The following is a 20,524-nucleotide window of genomic DNA, read 5'->3' as shown; positions in this document are numbered from 1 at the left end:
GTGTGTGTGTGTGTGTGTGTGTTTGTGTGTGTAAGTAAGTCTGTAGGTTTTATGGCTATTCGTGGGTGTTGTATAATTGGACAGAAAGCAAGACTCAATTAGAAATGCAGACTAAGTCATTTGGACCATATCCTGTAGATAGTAGAGACCGTTACAGCTTCTGAGCTGTGAGAGGATCTGAGCTGTATTTTAGGAAGAACATTCAGGCAGTAGTGTACAAGGTAATTTGGTGTGGGGAAATATTGGAGGCAGGGAAACTACTCAGGAGGAATTGGCAGTCATTCAGGCAGCACACATTTAGGGCCTCAGCTAGGGCAGCAGCATTAAGAGTAGAAAGTTAAGGATACATGTGAGAATATGTTCTCTTGTAGCTAATTTCCAGTATTGAGCTTCCTCGTGCTCTACTGTTGATTTTCCATTTTTAAATTTGGGGTTTATTTATTTTGATTTCCAGGGAATTTCGTTACCCTCACATGGCTCTCAATGTACTCAGTCAGTAAGTGATTCAAGTCAGTAAGGACTAGAGATTCTTTAAAAATTCATAGTCGGATTACCCAAATCTGGTTTGTTAAAATTTGATCACTTGGGATTTGATTTAAGGAAAGGAATTTGGCTATGATGTCTTTGAGAAATTCCAGGTATAGGATTTTTTTTCATAATCTTAAAATTTATTTTTATTTTTAATTTTTTCAAATTATTAGATTTTATTATTTATTTATTTAAGAAATACGGTCTTGCTGTGTTGTCCAGGCTAGATTTGAACTGTTAGGCTCAAGTGATCTTCTCACCTCAGCCTCTTGAGTCCACTGTGCCTGGCTCTAGATTTTAAATTTAATTAATTAATTATTGTAATTTTTTTTGAGATGATGTTTCGCTCTTTTGCCTAGACTGGAATGCAGTGGCTCAGTCTCAGCTCACTGCAACCTCTGCCCGCCAGGTTCAAGTGATTCTCCTGCTTCAGCCTCCCGAGTAGCTGGGAGCTGGAATTATAGGCGCCTGCCACTCCGCCTGGCTAATTTTTGTATTTTTAGTAGAGATGGGGTTTCGCCATGTTGGTAAGGCTGGTCTCGGACTCCTGACCTCAGGTGATCCGCCCGCCTGGGCCTCCCAAAGTGCTAGGATTACAGGTGTGAACCATCATGCCCGGCCTTAATTATTTATTTTTATTCCTTTTTTTTTTTTTAGAGACATAATCTTAGTGTTTCAGCCAGGCGGGGGTGCAGTGTACCAATTATAACTCACTGTAGCCTCAAACCCCTTGGTGAAAATGATCCTCCCACATCAACCTCCCAAGTAACTGGAATTAGAGGCTTGTGCCACCTCACCTGGCTTAGATTTTATTTTTAAAGCAATTTTAGGTTTATAGGGTTCCCATGTACTCCCTCTCCCTTATAGCTAGTTTCTCTTATCATTAATACTTTTAATTAGTATGTTAGATTGTCATTGATGAACCAATATTGATATATTATTATTAACTAAAGTCCATAGTTTACATTGGGGTTTCATTTTTGTGTTGTACAGGTCTATGGGCTTTGACAAATGTATGGTGTCATGTATCCATGATTACCATATTGTACAAAATAGTTTCACTGCCCTAAAAATCCCCTTTGCTCCACCTATTCATTCCTTACCCCATCCCTCGACCCCTGGTAACACCACTGATCTCCACTCTCTCTCTAGTTTTACCTTCTCTAGAATGTCATGTAGTTGGAATCATACAATAAGCCGGATTTTCCGATTGGCTTCTTTCTCTTAGCAGCATGCATATAGGTTCCTCTATGTCTTCTCATGGCTTAATAGCCCATTTCTTTTTATTGCTGAATATTCCATTGTATGGATATACCACAGTTTATTCTCCTATTGAAGGACATTCATGTGTGTGTGTGTGTGTGTAAGTTTTTAGCTTATTTGGATAAATACCTAGCAGTCTGGTTACTGAATTGTATGGTAAACCTATTTAGTCTTGCTCTTAATGGTGTTTATTTTAAGTAATCAAATCATGGAATTGCTTGTGGGTGGATTGTGCTTTTGTGTTTCAGCTTTGGTGGATTCTTGGGTACACTCCATGGCTGAGACCTGTGCATCTTCTTTTTCAGGTGTGAGTGTGGCAACCTGCATGGCCATCCTGCATGTGGGTAGTGCCCAGCAAGTGCGGACAGGGTCCACGAGCTCCAAAGAAGATGACTATGAAAGTGACGCAGCTACAATTGTCCAGAAATGTGTAAGCCAAAGATCTGGGGATAAGGGAACCTTGATTGTTCAAATGAGGGAGTATGGCCAGTTCCACTTTCTTCCATGATAGAACAAAGAACTTAAAGTATTCTCCACACTACTTTCCCTGGGTACTAGTAGGTCTAAGAGGTAGGCATCCAGCTTGTTGATTTGGTATATTGGTTGATTTGGTATATTGCTGTTTCCCTATCTCTGTAGAACACACTTGAAAGATTAGCCATTAATTCAGCAAATACGTTTGAGGGCTTACTGTGTGTCAGTGTACTTTTAGGGGAATGCAGTAAACAGGAAAATATGGGATAGTGATTAAGTGCACTGAAACAATACATTGTGATTAAGAGTGATCTGGGCCGGGCGCAGTGGCTCACACCTGTAATCCCAGCACTTTGGGAGGTGGGTGGATCACCTGAGGTTAGGAGTTCAAAACCAGCCTGGCAGCATGGTGAAACCCCATCTCTACTAAAAATACAAAAATTAGCCAGGTGTGGTGGCGCATGCCTGTAATCCCAGCTACTCTGGAGGCTGAGGCAGGAGAATCGCTTGAGCCTGGGAGATGGAGTTTGCAGGGAGCCGAGATCATACCATTGCACTCCAGCCTGGACAACAAGAGTGAAACTCCATCTTAAAAAAAAAAAAAGTGATCTGATGTGGAGCTGCGCATGCTGCTTTTGATTGGGAGGAGGGATGGCTTCTGAGATGGTGACATTTGATCCACATGAAAAGAGGGAGTCAGCGCCATGTGAAGGTCAAGGAAAGTGCAATGGAATGTATCATTGAAAAGAGGATATTGAACTCTTCAAGTTAAATTGATTTGGGTAGGATTTAGCATTTATAATGAAATCTGTCAGCTTGTTTAGATTTTTGTGTCTGTTTGATATTGTACAGCTCGAAATCTACGACATGATTGGACAAGCAATCAGCAGTTCTCGCCGAGCTGGTGGTGAGGTAAGAAGCTTATCTGTCTCTGCTGCATACTTACTATCTTGTCCTCTGTGAGATGTGAATATCTCTATGATGATGTTTTTTATTTTGTGCCTTTTACAACAGCACTATCAGAATTTCCAATTGCTGGGTGCTTGGTGCTTGTTAAACAGCCTTTTCCTCATATTGAACCTCAGTCCTACTGCACTGGCTGATAAGGGGAAAGAGAAGGACCCGCTGGCCGCCCTCCGAGTCAGAGACATCCTTTCTCGTACTAAAGAGGGAGTGGGCTCTCCTAAACTGGGGCCTGGAAAAGGGTATGTGTCTACTTGATTGTAACTTATATTTTGTTTTATTTCCCTAACATTTTATATTGACAGGGAGCTAGTATGACTTCGTATCAATAGGAAAATTTGCCTTCCTACCTGGTTTAAATTTAACAACGAAGATAATGATCATGATCTGTTATCTCCACAACATAGCTTGGTGATTTTTAGATAAGTCACTTATTCTCTTTGATCCAATTTCCTCATCTATCAGAGGGGAAAAATATCTGTGCAATGTGTATTTCAGGAATTTTATGAAGTTCAAATCAGAAAAACATGTTTCTGTCTTGTAAAGCGGGCTTGTTTGACTTGGAGTTGAGTTCTTGCATGTATAACCCATAAGATGAGAATATTGTTAGGGCCTGCTGGTTTGCTTCCTGTAATGTTTGCTATTGTTTTGACGAACTCTGAAAGAAGAGATATGACCAATGTGCTGTTCAGGTTTTGTTTTCTAAGCCCAGGTGTTTCTGGATTTTATTTTTTCATTCAATCCCTATCATATGCTAGGCCCTATTCTAGGCATTGAGGATATAGCACTAAACAAAGTGATGCCCTTGCCTTTATGGAGTTTATTTTATATCTGGAGAAGTGAACAAGTCTACTAATGAGTAGATTATAATCATATATAAATGTTGTGAAGAAAAAGATGTCAGAACGAGGGGCCAGAGAGTCATAGGGGTTTATTTTATTTTATTTATTTTTAATTTTATTTTATTTTATTTTATTTTATTTTATTTTTGAGACAGAGTCTCCCTCTGTTGCCCAGGCTGGAATATAGTGGCGTGTGGCTCACTGTAACCTCCAATTCAGGGGTTCAAGCAATTATCGTGCCTCAGCCTCCCAAGTAGCTGGGATTACAGGTGTACACCACCGCACCCAGCTAATTTTTGTATTTTTAGTAGAGATGGGGTTTCACCATGTTGGCCAGGCAGGGTTTTGAACTCTTGACCTCAAGTGATTTGCCTACCTCAGGCTCCTAGAGTGCTGGGGTTACAGGTGTGGGCCACTGTGCCCAGCCCAGGGCTATTATTTTAGTTAGGATGATCCAGAAAGGGCTCCAAAGACATGGTGTAGAGACCGTATGTGAGATAACAGAGCTATGTAAGTATTTGGGGTAGAATTGTTCAGGTTTGAGATGGAAGTATGATTGACATTGCTGAGGGATCAGCTAGGTCTGTGTGGCTAAAATGGAGAAACCAAGGTGGGAGAGTGGTAGAAAATTAGTCAGACAGGTAGCCAGTGGCCAGATCATCTAGGGCCAAGTGCGCAGTCAGTAACCGTTAGAGGGATTAAACAAGGGAGAGATGCAACCTGATTTATTAGTGATCTGAGAATAGACTGCAGGGCATAAGATAAGAAGGAGGGAGAACAGTTAGCATCAAATGCATCATTCCAGGTGAGATATGAAGGTGACTTGAATAGAGTAGTGTGGCAAAGGCAGAGAAAAGAGGTCAAATTGGAATATATTTGGAAGGTACAGCTGTCAGGATTTACTGATGGCTTGCATGTTGGGTGTGAAAAAGATGACATCACGATTTTTTGGCTTGAGGCCACTGGGTTGTATAATTTACTGATACCAGAAACACTTGTTTAGGAGTGGGTTGAGTGGGAGGAAGGGGAAGAAATAAAAACGTAATCTTGGCCATGCTGAGTGTAAGATGACTGTCAGACCTCTATGTCAGATGTTGAGTGGGCAGTTGGATATGTGAGTCCGGAGTTTCAGGAAGAGGTCACAGCCTGGACTGCATTAACAAATTACCCTCTGAGCATCTTCTCTGTCCCAGGCTCTGTGTTAGTTCTGGGTGCTGTGATGAACATAAAAATGGACATATTCTCAAGAGACATGAAGTATATATCCATACAAATATATCTTTTTCTTTCTTTTTTTTTGTTTTTGAGGCAGAGTCTCACTCTGTTGCCTAGGCTGGAGTGTAGTGGTGCAATTTCAACTTGTTGCAACCTCTGCCTCCCAGGTTCAAGCAATTCTTGTGCCTCAGCCACCAAGTAGCTAGGATTACAGGTGTGTACCACCAGCCCAGCTGATTTTTTTTTGTTTTTGCATTTTTAATAGAGAGGGGGTCTCGCCATGTTGGCTAGGCTGGTATTGAACTCCTGGCCTCAAGTGATCTGCCTACCTCAGCATACCAAAGTACTGGGATTACAGGCATGAGCCAATCTGGCTGGCCATGTCAAATTGTATCTAGAGAGTATTAGAACAGGGGCATTTGACCTGGCTAGGGACATCAGAGCAGGCTTCCTCAAGGAATTAAGCTGAAATCTGAAACCGGTATTGACATGGTAAGGCGATAGATACTAGGCAAAGTAAGGAGGTGAGAGTGTTCCAGAGCAAACGGTAGTTGGTGATTTTATGAGTGGCCATTTTCATTCTTGGCATTGTAAAGGGAAATGAAAGAATGCCAGTAAGTATATCCTTAGAAGTAGCAGTCACGGTTTTTTTCTTTTTTTTTTCTTTGAGATGGGGTCTTGCTCTGTTGCCCAGGCTGGAGTACAGTGGCACCATCTCTGCTCACTGCAAGCTCCACCTCCCGAGTTCATGCCATTCTCCTGCCTCAGCCTCCTGAGTAGCTGGGACTACAGGTGCCCGCCACCACGCCCGGCTAATTTTTTGTGTTTTTAGTAGAGACGGGGGTTTCACCATGTTAACCAGGATGGTCTCAATCTCACGACCTCATGATCCACCCGGCTTGGCCTCCCAAAGTGCTGGGATTACAGGTGTGAGCCACCGCGCCTGGCCGCAGTCACGCTTTTAAAATGGCTGTTGTTTCTTCATATTTTAAAAGAATGCATGTATGTTGTATAAGTGACAAGCCATAAAGATGGGCATAAATAGGAAAGGTAAAAATGATCCCAAATTCTACCACTCAAATTGGTAAACATTCTTTCAGACATTTTTCTGTGCATATATAAAAACTATGTAAGTTCACAAAAATGAGATCGGTGTATATGAAATACTGCAACATCTTTTCAGTGACACTATTAAAATGTCTAAGTTTTTAATGGCCAGCAGTATTCCACTATGTAAATATACTGTAGTTACCTAATTCCCCTATTGCTAAGCACTTATTTAGATTGTTCCAAATGTCTTGTTTTGGTAAATTTTGCTTTGATAACTTCCTGAAATATAAACTTTTGGGAATTTAATTATCCTCTTGGGATGAATTCCAAAAAGTGCCATTGTTAGGACAAAGGGCTCACATATTTAAACACTGGAAATGTTTTCTCAAACTACTCTTTAGAAAAGTAACACTAATTTACATTGACACCAGCTGTGTGCTTATATGCCCATTTCCCCATGCTCTCTTTGACACTGGGTATCGTTAGTCTTCATGTTTGCTTATCTTAGAGGAGAAAATGCTATGATATTTCATGTATTTGTATTTCTTTGATTACTAGTGTGATTGTATTTCATTTCATGTATTTATTGGTCATTTGTATTTCTTTTTTTTTTTTTTTTTTTTTGAGATGGAGTGTCGCTGTGTTGCCCAGGCTGGAGTGCAGTGGCGCGATCTCGGCTCACTGCAAGCTCTGCCTCCTGAGTTCACGCCTTTCTCCTGCCTCAGCCTCCCGAGTAGCTGGGACCACAGGCGCACACCACCACGCCCAGCTAATTTTTTGTATTTTTGGTAGAGACAGGGTTTCACTGTGTTAGCCAGGATGGTCTCGATCTCCTGACCTCATAATCCGCCTGCCTCGGCCTCCCAAAGTGCTGAGATTACAGGCGTGAGCCACCGCGCCTGGCCAGTCATTTGTATTTCTTTTGTAAACTGCCTTATGTCCTTTGCCTTGGTTTTCTTTTTGGTATTTGTCATTTTCTTTTTAATTTTTTTATTATTATTTTTACAAAGATGGAGTCTCACTTTGTCTCCCAGGCTATAGAGCAATGATAGGATTATAGCTCACTGTAACCTTGAACTCCTGGGCTCTGGTGATCCTCCCATCTCAGCCTCCTGAGTAGCTAGGACTACAGGTGTGCACCACCATGCCCAGCTAATTTTTAAAATTTTTTGTAGAGATGGGATCTTGCTGCGTTGACCAGGCTGGTTTCGCACTCTTGGCCCCAAGCAGTCCTCCTGCCTCAGCCTCCCAAAGTGCTGGGATAAAGATGTGAGCCACCGCGTCTGGCCTGTGGTTGTTCTTTTCTCTTTTTGATTTATATGAACTTGTAAATCAGATATATTAATCTTTTGTTATGTGGACATTTTGGATAGGAGGGAAACACTTTACTCGAATGTAATTAATTTTCTTTTCTTTTTCTTTTTCCTTTTTTTTTTTTTTTTGAAACAGAGCCTCACTGTATCGCCCAGGTTGGAGTGCAGTAGTATGAACACAGTTCACTGCAGCCTCCACCTCCTGGGCTCAAGTAATCCTTCTGCCCCAGCCTATTGGGTAGCTGGTACCACAGGTGTGCACCATCACGTCTGGCTAAGTTTTTCATATTTTGTAGAGACGGGGTCTTGCCATGTTGCCCAGGTTGGTCTTGAACTTCTGGGCTCAAGCGATCCTCCCACCTTGGCCTCCCCAAGTGCTGGGATTATAGGCATGAATTGCTGCTCCTGGCCTCTCTTTTATTCTCTTAGATTTGTTTCCAGATATTTTATAGAAGTTGGTAATTCTAACCTTTTTCTTTTCAAAACAATGACTTTTTAAAAGTTCAATCTACATTTAAAAGTCAGCATCTTTGCATATGCCATTAGCTTTGAACTGATTGTTTAAATTCTAGAAAATTTTCGATTTGGGAGTTTCTTCTATTCCAGGAGGATTTATTTGTTTATTTTTATATATATATAAAATAGTTTTTTTGTATTTTTTAGTAGAGATGGGGTTTCACCGTGTTAGCCAGGATGGTCTCGATCTCCTGACCTCGTGATCCGCTCGTCTCGGCCTCCCAAATTGCTGGGATTACAGGCATGAGCCACCACGTCCGGCCTATTTATTTATTTTTGTTTTAAGACAAGGTCTTGTTCTGTCACCTAGGCTGGAATGCAGTGGCGCACCTCAGCCTCCCAAGTAGCTGGGACCATAGGTACATGCCACCACGCCCAGGTAGCTATTTAATTTTTTTGTAGAGATAGGGTCTCCCTCTCTAGGTTGCCCAGGCTGGTCTCAAATTCCTGGGCACAAGTGATTCTCTCATCTCGGCCTCTCAAAAGTGTTGGGATTTAAGGTGTGAGCCACCATGCCCAGCCTAGTCCAGGAATTCTTAACCTGCAGATCCTTAGGCCATCTGTGGATGGGGTTCAAGGAGATTGTGAACTTCAGAAATTTTATGCAGATGTATGTATGTACAATTTTTTTTTTTTCTGAAGAAAGGTCCACAGAGTCTCAAAGGGGTCTGAGACCCCAAAATGGCACTCTTTCAGAAGTTGTAATTTATTGTTAATTATTTTAAGGATTGTGTTTTCCTTTTTCTTTGCGTAGGCATCAGGGATTTGGGGTACTCTCAGTAATATTGGCAAACCATGCCATCAAACTGCTAACGTCACTCTTTCAAGACCTACAAGTGGAGGCGCTTCACAAGGTGAGGAGGTTATCCCCATGGTAACCAGCATATTGATTGCGGGATCCACTTCTGGCCAAGCTAGCTTGATGCATCAACTCAAGTTGTTTTTTCTGGCTGAGTAGTATCATTAATTGCCCTTTGATATCATTGCCTTCAGGGTTGGGAGACAGATGGCCCCCCTGCAGCCCTGAGCATTATGGCCCAGAGCACTTCCATACAGAGGATTCAACGGCTGATTGACTCTGTCCCACTGATGAACCTGCTCTTGACGTTACTTTCAACTTCCTACAGAAAGGTGGGTGGGAGTCAAGCCATTGATACTTTAGAAGAATGTCTCATAATTTATATATGATACATGTTATATGTTTTATACATAAATATATTTATTTTATAGATATATATATCTATAAAACCGTCTTGAAATGAGTGAGACTGACTATACACCATGATTTTTATAGACCCAAAGTTGTGGTAATGGTGTAGAAGAAGTGAGAAATTCTTAACGGGTTGAATCTATCCAAACATTTGAATCAGTTGTTGATGATCAGTTTTGTGATACATGTAGCTACTTGGTGATTTCTGATGATTGGCCTACTGAAGCAGAAGCATAGAGGACACTATGGAAACACTCGTTTTTTTCAGTTCTTGTCCACGTCTCTGGTTGGTAGTGTTTTTGTAGGATAAAGTGATGAAAGTCCTTAAGGGAGCTATTAAGAGGCATACTTCTTGGATTTAGGAAAAAATAAAGAGATATGGAGAAAGTTTTCATGTGGTGAATGAGATTAAATAGGATGGCTCTGGTTGTGTAATTGTCATTTTCCTAGGCATGTGTCCTGCAGCGGCAGAGGAAGGGCTCCATGAGCAGTGATGCCAGCGCCTCCACCGACTCCAATACTTACTATGAGGATGATTTCAGTAGCACAGAGGAGGACAGCAGCCAAGGTAGGGGCCGCTCTTTTCTCTCTCCCAGAGATAAGCTATAGAGTGCAACAGGAGTGTTCTCAGCAGATTCCTGTAGTTTCCCGAACAAACAAAAGTTTCCATTTTGTTTTCACCTGCTTAGCCTGGACCTTGGTTTTATGTGCACTCAAAGATGACATGTTATTTAAGATCAAGTTGAGCTGTTGATGAATGGATGATGGACACAACTTTCAGCCAAGCCTGGGTTACTTTTCATTCCTTTCCCTCCAAAATCAGAAAACATCTCAGTTATTCCATATTTCTTCCTCTGTTGTCTCATTTTGTGACCTCTGCTCTAAGCTTTCTCAGTGAAACTCAAAAGGTTACATGTGAGGTGTTCGGTTTGGATGTTGTCACAGTCATAGTTTAGGGAAGCTTGAGTAGAGAAACCTAATCCTGTTGTAGTGAACACACTGGCATGCCCTCCTGCCTTAGTTTGATGAGAGAGTGAATAAGGTAACTACCTCAGATTCTTTCATAATCACGTTTGTGGGAACAATGTGAAATATGGAGGGAGACGTGATTCTTACCATCCTTTGATTTATGGTTGATAAGGCAGGTATAAATTTGCTCTTGAAAATGTTTGGCTTGTTACCAGTTAAATAATGTGAAGTTGTTTCTCTTTCTTTGTTGGGCTCCTTAAAGAAAAAATAAATCGGCTGGGCGTGGTGGCTCACACCTGTAATCTCAGCACTTTGGGAGGCTGAGGCAGGTGGATCACAAGGCCAGGAGTTCGAGAGCAGCCTAGCCCATATGGTGAAACCCCGTCTCTACTAAAAATACAAAAATTAGCTGGGCATGGTGGCACGTGCCTGTAGTCCCAGCTACTCTGGAGGCTGAGGCAGGAGAATTGTTTGAACCCAGGAGGTGGAGGTTGCGGTGAGCCAAGATTACGCCACTGCACTCCAGCCTGGGTGACAGAGTGAGACTCCCTCTCAAAAAAAAAAAAAGAAAAATAAATCAGTTTTATTGGGGTATAATTTACATGGAATAAGATGCTCTTATTTTATGTATGCATTTAGATGTGTTTTGATAAAAAAAATGCAACCTTGTAACCACCATCACAATCAGGATATCCTTGTGTTCCTTTTGACTTAAGCACTTTTAGGAAGCAGATGCACTAAAAACATTAAAAAAAAATTATTTTCGTTACTTTCTCTTTCTCTATTCAGACGATGACAGTGAGCCTATTTTGGGGCAATGGTTTGAGGAGACTATTTCTCCCAGTAAAGAGAAAGCAGCACCTCCGCCCCCTCCCCCACCTCCTCCACTGGAAAGCTCTCCTCGGGTTAAAAGCCCCAGTAAGCAGGCCCCTGGTGAGAAGGGCAACATTTTGGCGAGTCGCAAAGATCCTGAGTTGGTAAGAGTAGGTTTGTAAGGTTTAGGGGAAGTGGACATGGGGAACTAGGGGGATGAGAAGCAGATCATTTGAACTCAAACATTTTGTGGCTTGGATAACTGTAATGTTTAAAGATATTTTTGCTTAGGAGTTATATGTCTTGATTATGTGTCATTAAATATCTTGTGTGACTGTTACTGTTTCTCTGCTGGCCTTTAGAATTAATCAGAAGTAGGTTTGAAACCTACTTCTGTCACTTACTGGCTTTGTGACTTTGAGCAAGAATCTGAAGTTTTTCCAGCCTTAGTTTTGTCTCCTATCATATGAGAGTGATTGTACCGGCATCTAAAGGTGTCGTGACATCTTAAAGAGAGACTGTTTGTAAAGTGCTTAGCGTAAGTCGGATACATCATAAGTGTTTGCTATGGTTGAACTGTTGGTTCAACTAGTATTGATTATCTAGTAAGTGTCAGTCCCCATTCTGATGATGTGAGTCAGATACAATTCTTGCCTTCATATTTATAACTTACAGTCTAGTCAAGGATGCGGACATAAAACATTTATATAATAATTCAATTTAATTTTAGTAGAGAAGAGCTAGGAATTCTATATATGTATAATAATCATTAATATAGGCTTCAGGATTGAATATATCAGTAATGAATTGGAGCTGGACAAAGGACCTTAGGAGAACAAAAGAAATGGGTCAGTCTATGTGGAAATCCTGTTTTCATACACTGTTTTGTAACATCTGTTATATTAAACTGGAATACCATTTTGTGTAAGTAGAATTACATGGGAAAGAGAGACTCTCATAATGAAACTTAGGCCCACTGTAAGTGATTTAAAATCTGATTCTTTCATTCATTGTGTTTATTGCATGAGACCTCTGAGCATATTTTATTTTCGATCTGTAATCAGAGTTTAGAGGAACGCTGGGCTTATGACCCTGATAAGAACTTAGTTTTTGTGTTCCTTTCAGTTCTTAGGTCTGGCTTCCAACATTTTGAACTTCATCACCTCTTCCATGTTGAACTCTCGGAACAATTTTATCCGAAACTATTTGAGTGTATCTCTTTCAGAACACCATATGGCCACCCTAGCCAGTATCATCAAGGAGGTAGACAAAGATGGACTCAAGGGTCAGTAGACAAGATATGTGCCTGGTGGATTTTTTTTCTCATGGAGTTTGGCTGTTGGCAGGGAGGTGTGGTGCATTCAATAGCTGCTTAAATAATTGACTTTTCTACTTATCTTCAAGGTTCATCAGATGAAGAGTTTGCTGCAGCTCTCTATCACTTCAACCACTCGCTGGTAACCTCTGACCTTCAGTCACCTAACCTGCAGGTTTGTGTGTGCTGTGACCATCTAAACAAGAGCTCATGACACCAGCTTCCATAGGCTGCAGCTCCAGTTGTTTGTTTGTTTGTTTTTTTGAAATGGAGTCTTGCTCTGTTGCCCAGGCTGGAGTGCAGTGACACGATCTTGGCTCACTGCAACCTCCACCTCCCAGGTTTAAGCGATTCTCCTGCCTCAGCCTCCAGAGTAGCTGGGATTACAGGTGTGTGCCACCATGCCTGGCTAATGTTTGCATTTTTAGTAGAGATGGGTTTTCACCATGTTGGCCAGGCTGGTCTCAAACTCCTAACCTCAGGTGATCCACCCACCTCAGCCTCCCAAAGTGTTGGGATTGCAGGCGTGAGCCACTGCGCCCGGCTTGTAGCTCCAATTGTTAGGGAGAAGTTTGTCATTAAATCCCCTCCCTGGAAAGAGCGTTGAGAGGTGATTCTAATATGTCCCTGTGCCTTATATTTAGGATCATTTCCAGAAATAAAAAATATGTCCTTTATCTTAAGTCAGTAAGCTTAAAGAAAAGGAAAACCCACAAAAACGGAAACTCTTGATGATTATACTAGCAGAAAAGTGGACAAATACACAAGGAGGCAATTTATATGAAAATAAGTATAAGTGGTCAATAAACATAGGAAGAGTATTCAACACCCCTAGTAATTGAAGAAAGACAAAATGTGTTTTAAAAGAATCAATCAAATTATAGGAGATAGATACTGTCATATACACTTGTACTTGCAAACCCACCACCAAAACAAAATCTAGGACATTGATTGTGAACTTCCAATCTTGTGGTTCTCTCTCCCCACTGAAATAGCTGATGTCTTGAATCCTGCATCTCAAGTTCCTTATGTCCTTAGTCATAGATGTATATGTATGTGTATGTACGTATATAATCTGTATTCCTTAAATTTAAAAAAAGTTTTAATATTTGCTTGTAGTTTTATAGCAAATGACATCATGCTCTATGTAATGTTTTCAGGCTCTCTCTTTTTTTCATGTAGTATGATATAGGACTGTATTGCCAAGATTCATCTATATTGTTATATATTTCTATAGTTCTTGTTTGGACAAATGTGTGATATTCCATTATGTTTGTGACTCAAAACCACAATGAGATACTACTTCACTTACACCCATTAGGGTGGCTATCATTAAATGGAAAGTAAGTGTTGGTGAGTTTGTGGAGAAAGTGGAATTCTTGTTGCATTGCTGGTGGGAATGTAAAATGGTACAGTATCTGTGGAAAATAGTATGTCAATTCTGCAAAAAATTACATATAGAATTACTATATGGTGGCACGTGCCTGTAGTCCCAGCTACTCAGGAGGCTGAGGCAAGAGATCACTTGAACCTGGGAATTTGAGGCTGTCGTGTGCAATGATTGCGCCTGCAAATAGCCTCTGTACTTTAGCCTGGGCAACACAGCAAGATCCCCATCTGCCAAAAAAAAAAAAATAGAATTACCATATGATCCAGCAGTTCTACTTATATACCCCAGAAGAAATGAAAGCAGGGGCTTGAACAGGTGTTTATCCACCCATGTTCATAGCAGTGTTGTTCACAGTAGCAGAAGGTGGAAGCAACCCAGGTGTCCATTGACATTTGAATGGATAAACAAAACATCCATCCCTGCAATGAAAGTTGTACAGCCTTCAGAAGGAGGGAAAGTGTGACCCATGCTACAACATGGATGAACCATGAAGACATGATACTAAATAAGTCAGTCACAAGCACAAGTACAATGCTGTATGGTTCCACTTCAGAGGTACTTAGGTAGTCAAATTCATAGAGACAGAAAGTAGAATGCTGGTTGCCTGGGGCAGGGAGGTGGGAAAGTGGGGACTTGGTGTTTAGTGCGTACAGTGTTTCAGTTTGGAAAGATGAAAAAGTTCTGGACGTGGATGGTGGTAAGGGCTGCAGAATAATGTGCATGTACTTAATGCCACAGAACTGTTCATGTACAAATGGTTGAAATGGTAAATTTTATGATACTTTACCACACAAGAAAAGTAAAACAAAAATAGTGCTTGGTACCTAGTACTAATACCTACTAAATGTTAGCTCTCTTTATAATTGTATTATTGTTTAATATTATTATTGCGGTTTCTTGTTTCATTTGTTCAATACATATTCATTGGGCACCTACTATGTGCCAGGTACTGTTATAGACACTGAAGAGGTAAAGATAACTTGAATTGGTGTGGGATCATGAAAAAGGAGGGAGATACGGCACAGGACATTTAGCAGAGATCATGGGCCATTATTTGAATGGGGTGAAGAGCACGGAAAGGAAGGAGTCCTGGATATTACCCGAGTTTAAAACTCAAATGAAACTAGAAGGATGCTGTTGTCATTAATAGAGGTAGGAAAGTCAGGAAGGAAAGTTGGTTTGGGGGTAAGAGAGACTGGGTTTTATTTTGTTTATTTTTTTTAGAGGTGGGGATCTTACTATATCTCCCAGGCTGGTCTTGAACTCTGGGCTCAAGTAATACTCTTGCCCTCAGCCTTTTGGGACTATGTGTGTGTGCCACCATCCCCAGCTGGTCGGTCTTCCCTCCCTCCCTTCCTCCCTCCCTCCCTTCACCCCCCCACCCCCGCCCCGTCTATCTGTCTGTCTTCCTGATGGGGTCTTGCTATGTTGCCCAGGCTGCTCGAACTCCTGGCCCAAGTGATCTTACCACCTCAGTGTCCCATATAGCTAGGACTGTAGGTATGAGCCACTGTGCTCGGCCTAAGGTTTCAGTTTAACTATCAAGAAGTTTTGGGGTGCCAGTGTCTAGAAAATAGTTGGGAATGTGAGTGAAATTCAGGAATTAAATTGGGGCAGTTTTTGAAGTAATGAGAAACAGTAAGACTAGCAAGAGAGCTGAAGGCTGAGGCTGAACCCTCAGAAATGCCAGTATGAAAGAGGAGTGGAAGAAGGGAGGACTCGGCCAGAGTTCTGCTGCTAGATGGACTGTGGTGCAGTTTGACTTCTTAGAGAGTCAGTTACTTTATTTAGAGCTGAGAAGGAAGGATTGGGGTGGGAGCGAAAGACCAGGTTCCTGTGGCATGTTAACTCATTTTTGTGGCTCTGAGGCCTGAAAAACTGACACAAAGATGAAAAACAAGAGCTAAAAAAATAGCGTTAAAAAATAGCGTTATAAAGAATATGTGTTGCTTATCCATATATATGGCTAGGTACACCCCTTGATTTGAACATTTAGATTTTTTTTCCTGATTTTTCCATTATTAGAACTGTGCTACAGTTAGTATTTTTCATGTAGCTCAGGTAGGTTTTTTTTTTTTAAATTGTTTCATCGAACTTAGGAAATTAAGAAGTTGTTTATGACTGTGTTGAGAACATGGTGTTGAGAATGGTGGTTAAGAACATGGTTTTAGAGGCCAGGTGCGGAGGCACTTTGGGAGGCGGGTGGATTGCTTGAGGCCAGAAGTTCGAGACCAGCCTGGCCAACATTGTGAAACCCTGTCTCTACTAAAAATGAAAAAAATTAGCCAGGCATGGTGGCACATGGTAGCATGTACCAGTAGCTGGTAATCCCAGTACTCAGGAGGCTGAGGCACAAGACTTGCTTGAATCCAGGAGGCAGAGGTTGCAGTGAGCCGAGATCGCGCAACTGCACTCCCGTGATCTCAGTGATGGAGTGAGACTGTCTCAAAACCAAAAAAGAACTTGGTTTTAGAGATAAACCTGGCTTTACCACTTAGAGACCTTAAAGCTTTGGTCATGTTCTTCACCTTCCCTCCTCGGTGACATGGAGCATATAATACTTCCTGTCTCTGCCTGGCACATCCTGTGTGACAATAAAGTACGCTCTGCGCTTAGCTCGACCTATGGTAACTGCTCTTGAGGCCGGCGACATTTTGCATAACATTCATTTTCAAGGAAGGGTCCTTGAGGATGTAGTGTAAAAATATAATTTAATTTGGCAGACTTAGAAATTTATCCTACATCCCACAGTAACCATGCTTTGTGTCTTCTGAAGCCAAATGAGAAAGCAGGCATTTGTCTGGTTTTCCATTGGCATCCTGCTCAGTGTGTGTGTGTGTTTGAGAAGATAATTTGCAGCTTAGCTAACTGAGCTGAAAATGAAGCTCATTTGAAAGACATGCTCCACCTGGAGGTAAAGAACAGCCTTGTTGAGTTCTGGGCTTTCAGATCTCATAGGCAGAATTTCTCTGCCAATACAGCGAATCTCTTAAGTTGTTGGATCTTCCCCTTTTGGGTGTTATTTGTATTATGTAACTGATTATTAAAGAAAAACTATTAGCTATTATAGTTGCTCAAGAAGTTTGCTTTCAAAGGCAACAACTTTTCATGTTTTGTCCCTTTACAAAATTATCCCAATTCTGATATCTCAATGCTTTTCTCCTTTTTCAGGAGCCCATGTCTGACACTCATTAACTATAAATGTTAATGAGGTTAGATCAGTAAATTTTCGTTTATGTTTTTCTCATTTGTTGACCTAAATGATCTTTATCCAAACTATTCCAAAATCTGAATTTCTGGGTCCTTCTTTCTTTAAAATATTCTGTCCAATACTAAAACAAACAAACAAACAAACATTTGAGAACATGAGTAACCTTTTGACTTTATCCTATATCTGTTTCCTAATGTTGGGTTCCATGTCTTTCTTGTCAGAACACACTGTTGCAGCAGCTAGGAGTGGCTCCTTTTTCTGAGGGCCCTTGGCCCTTGTACATTCACCCTCAAAGCCTCTCTGTGCTTTCACGCCTCCTGCTCATCTGGCAACATAAAGCCAGTGCTCAAGGTGACCCTGACGTCCCTGAATGCCTTAAAGTTTGGGACAGGTAAGATGCCTCCAAGAGAAGGCCTATAGAGAAGGTTATTTCCTTTTTTATTTGTTTGACTTTGTAGTTAATCTGTGGCTTTGATACATTGCTGTAATGATAATGTTTAGAGTGGGAAGGGTAGAAGAGGGATGGAGTTGGAGAAGTGCTGTTAAAAAAACAAGTATGTCAACTTTGGTCTGGAAATAAAGTCTCCCTGTAGCACATGGCGGATTTGGTTATAATTATTAGATGGAACTACAATCTTGAACAGAACCAATTTTATCCTGATCTGTTTTTTTTAAAAGACAAGCAGGGAAGCCAACTCTGTCCTTGGTTATTTTGCTTTCAACATAAAGCCACTTAGGGGGACTTGCAGTCTTTTTTGGACAAATTTTAAAGAATTTTTTTCCTTGGGGGAAGCTCAGATTAATCATCTAAATCCGTTTTAGATGGACCTGTATTTGCCATTTTTGTTTACATGGTTAGAAGTCTTCAAAGCAGTTTGTTTTCCTAAAAGGCTTTGCTTTCTTTTCCCCATTCTAGGATCAAATAGCTCTAATGCTGGATTTTAGAAATCATAAACCTCCTTGAATGCCAAAGACTCACTATATTTTTCCTGGTGGAATCTTGCAAAAAGGCTGAGAGGGTAGAGGGGTGCAATGAGGGAAACCCTTGTTAAACACACAAATCTCTTTCCTAATATTAAACCACAAATCTCTTTCCTAATAGCCAAAGGCAGTGGAAACATTTGGCTACATTCATTCCTTTTTTGCATAAAAGCTCTTCTGACAAGTTCTCTGAATAGTATACTTTCTTTTTTATTGCTTTATAGTCTATTGAGTTATTGTTGACTATTATCATGCAGTGATTTTTAACCTGTAGTATAAACTCTCAAAACTAGAATTAAATGATAGAATCAAAGTATAGGGAAAAGTAATTGAATTAGTTTTACCTGTCCAAGTTTATTAATCAGAAAGGAACAATAGCAGCATTTTTGGGGGTAGCTTGTAGTACTTTTCACGGTCACAAATGACAGGGTGGGCATTAATATGCCTGTGTTAAGGCTTGCCTCAAGCGATCCTCCCCTCGACCTCCCCAAGTGTTAGGATTATAGACTGAGCCATTGTGCCTGGCTGGCCAAGTCTGACTTTTTTTAGCCAAAATTTAGTTTCTGTCTTCTCTTTACCATTTAGCCTTTTTTTCTTCCTTAATTTGTTATCTTACTGCCTAGGTTTAGGAAATTTAACTCTTCTAATGCTTGACATTATAACTCTTGGAGAATGCTCTTTTTCCCACCAGACATAGTCATCTTTTCTCTCTGGTAGGTTTTTGTCTACAATGAAGCAGAATGCCCTGCAAGGTGTGGTGCCCAATGAGACAGAAGATTTGAATGTAGAACACCTGCAGCTGCTCCTCCTCATTTTCCACAACTTCACTGAGACAGGCCGGCGGGCCATATTGACGCTTTTTGTCCAGATCATCCAGGAGTTGAGCGTCAACATGGATGCTCAGATGCGCTCCGTGCCACTCATCTTGGCTCGCCTCCTTCTCATCTTTGATTATCTGCTTCATCAGTACTCCAAAGCCCCTGTGTATCTGTTTGAGCAGGTACAGACCAACACATTCTTTTTTGCTTCACTGTTATTGAGAAGTTAATTCTTCTCAATGGTTACCATGATCCATAGCCCAAATGACCTAAATAACCTGCTCACTTTAGGTTTCAAGTGTTGGGAGGTTGGTGGGTAGGATTAGGAGAACCACTGAGACTTGTAGTTGATGTTTAGCCGAAGTGATAAGTGTAGATTACTTGATTTGATGCATTTTTTAAAAGTGGAATGTAGGCTGTGTTCAAAGGCGTTCTTCCACGAATTGCCCTGCTCTACCTGTGTCTGATGCAGTGCCCTGAGCATCGGCCCTCAATGAGTATTTCTTAGTGGTTGAATGACAGTCAAGTAGTAACTTTTATGGATTGGTAAATTCCTTTGTTGTAAGGATCCAAAATGAGAATAGGAGGTCCGTTCAAACTTAACTGTGTTCAGCATTTCTTAAAATGTTTCATTGAGCACTAGTCCCTTTATGTTCCACCAAAAATTGCATTCCAAAAGTAGTCACAGAAAAATCTTTAAATTTTTATTTTGGCTAATGAGTTTCCCAGGCTTTGATATACCAAGCTATTATCATACCTGAGTGAAAAGCTGAATGGTGCCCAATAAAACAGAATATTTGAATGTAGAATACCCACATTCAGACTTCCAAGATTTAGTGTATCGAGCTATTATCATGCCTAAGTGAAAAGCTGAATGGTGACTGTGTATCTTTCTTAATTTCAGTATTTGTGTTTTAAAAGGTACAGCATAACCTGCTAAGTCCTCCTTTTGGGTGGGCAAGTGGATCCCAGGACAGCAACAGCCGCCGGGCAACCACTCCTCTCTATCATGGGTTCAAAGAAGTAGAAGAAAACTGGTCTAAGCATTTCTCATCAGGTCAGAAAGAAGATTGTCAGTAGGAAACTGACTTACTGGTTCTCACTGGCGGGGTTGAATTAGAAGCTTGGAGACTCTTGGAGGATCTTTGGTCATTTGCTTTAGTGTAATCCCTATGGATGGCAAATCACCTATGGATTAAAACATTTCAGAAATGGACTCCCACATAGCCTACATTTATTTATTTTTTTTAAATTGAGGCCAGGGACTGTGGCTCATGCCTGTAATCCCAGCACTTTGGGAGGCAGAGGCTGGCAGATCATTTGAGGTCAGGAGTTCGAGACCAGCCTGGCCAACATGGTGAAACCCCATCTCTACTGAAAAAATACAGAAAACATTTAGGCAGACTTGGTGGTGCCTGCCTGTAATCTCAGCTAGTCTGGTGGCTGAGGCAGTAGAATCACTTGCACCAGGAAGCAGAGGTTGCAGTCAGCTGAGATTGCACCACTGCGCTCCAACCTGGGCAGCAGAACAAGACTCTATTTCAAGGAAAAAAAAAATTGAGGCTGAGAATGGTGGCTTATGCCTGTAGTCCCAGCACTTTGGGAGGGCAAAGTGGGAGGATCGCTTGAACCCAGGAGTTTGAGACCAGCCTT

General features: G+C 41.1%; 1 protein-coding gene across 10 annotated transcripts in view; it reads left to right on the top strand.

Moving 5' to 3' along the window:
- The window catches only part of UBR4 (ubiquitin protein ligase E3 component n-recognin 4), a 139,984-nt gene that overhangs the window by 15,458 nt on the left and 104,002 nt on the right, over positions 1-20,524 (top strand). For all 10 annotated transcript variants that reach the window (XM_021942792.2, XM_003891221.5, XM_021942877.2 and 7 more), the window contains exons 9-20: positions 2,097-2,221; positions 3,118-3,177; positions 3,280-3,470; positions 8,919-9,018; positions 9,158-9,295; positions 9,825-9,942; positions 11,133-11,320; positions 12,282-12,441; positions 12,561-12,646; positions 17,294-17,463; positions 18,771-19,053; positions 19,793-19,928. In XM_021942792.2, the coding sequence (XP_021798484.1) occupies positions 2,097-2,221; positions 3,118-3,177; positions 3,280-3,470; positions 8,919-9,018; positions 9,158-9,295; positions 9,825-9,942; positions 11,133-11,320; positions 12,282-12,441; positions 12,561-12,646; positions 17,294-17,463; positions 18,771-19,053; positions 19,793-19,928 (1,755 nt within the window). The remainder of the gene's footprint in view (positions 1-2,096; positions 2,222-3,117; positions 3,178-3,279; positions 3,471-8,918; positions 9,019-9,157; positions 9,296-9,824; positions 9,943-11,132; positions 11,321-12,281; positions 12,442-12,560; positions 12,647-17,293; positions 17,464-18,770; positions 19,054-19,792; positions 19,929-20,524) is intronic.

The sequence above is a fragment of the Papio anubis genome, chromosome 1, assembly GCF_008728515.1.
Source record: "Papio anubis isolate 15944 chromosome 1, Panubis1.0, whole genome shotgun sequence".
Classification (NCBI taxonomy): Eukaryota; Metazoa; Chordata; class Mammalia; order Primates; family Cercopithecidae; genus Papio; species Papio anubis.
This window is presented reverse-complemented; position numbering and strand designations above follow the sequence as displayed.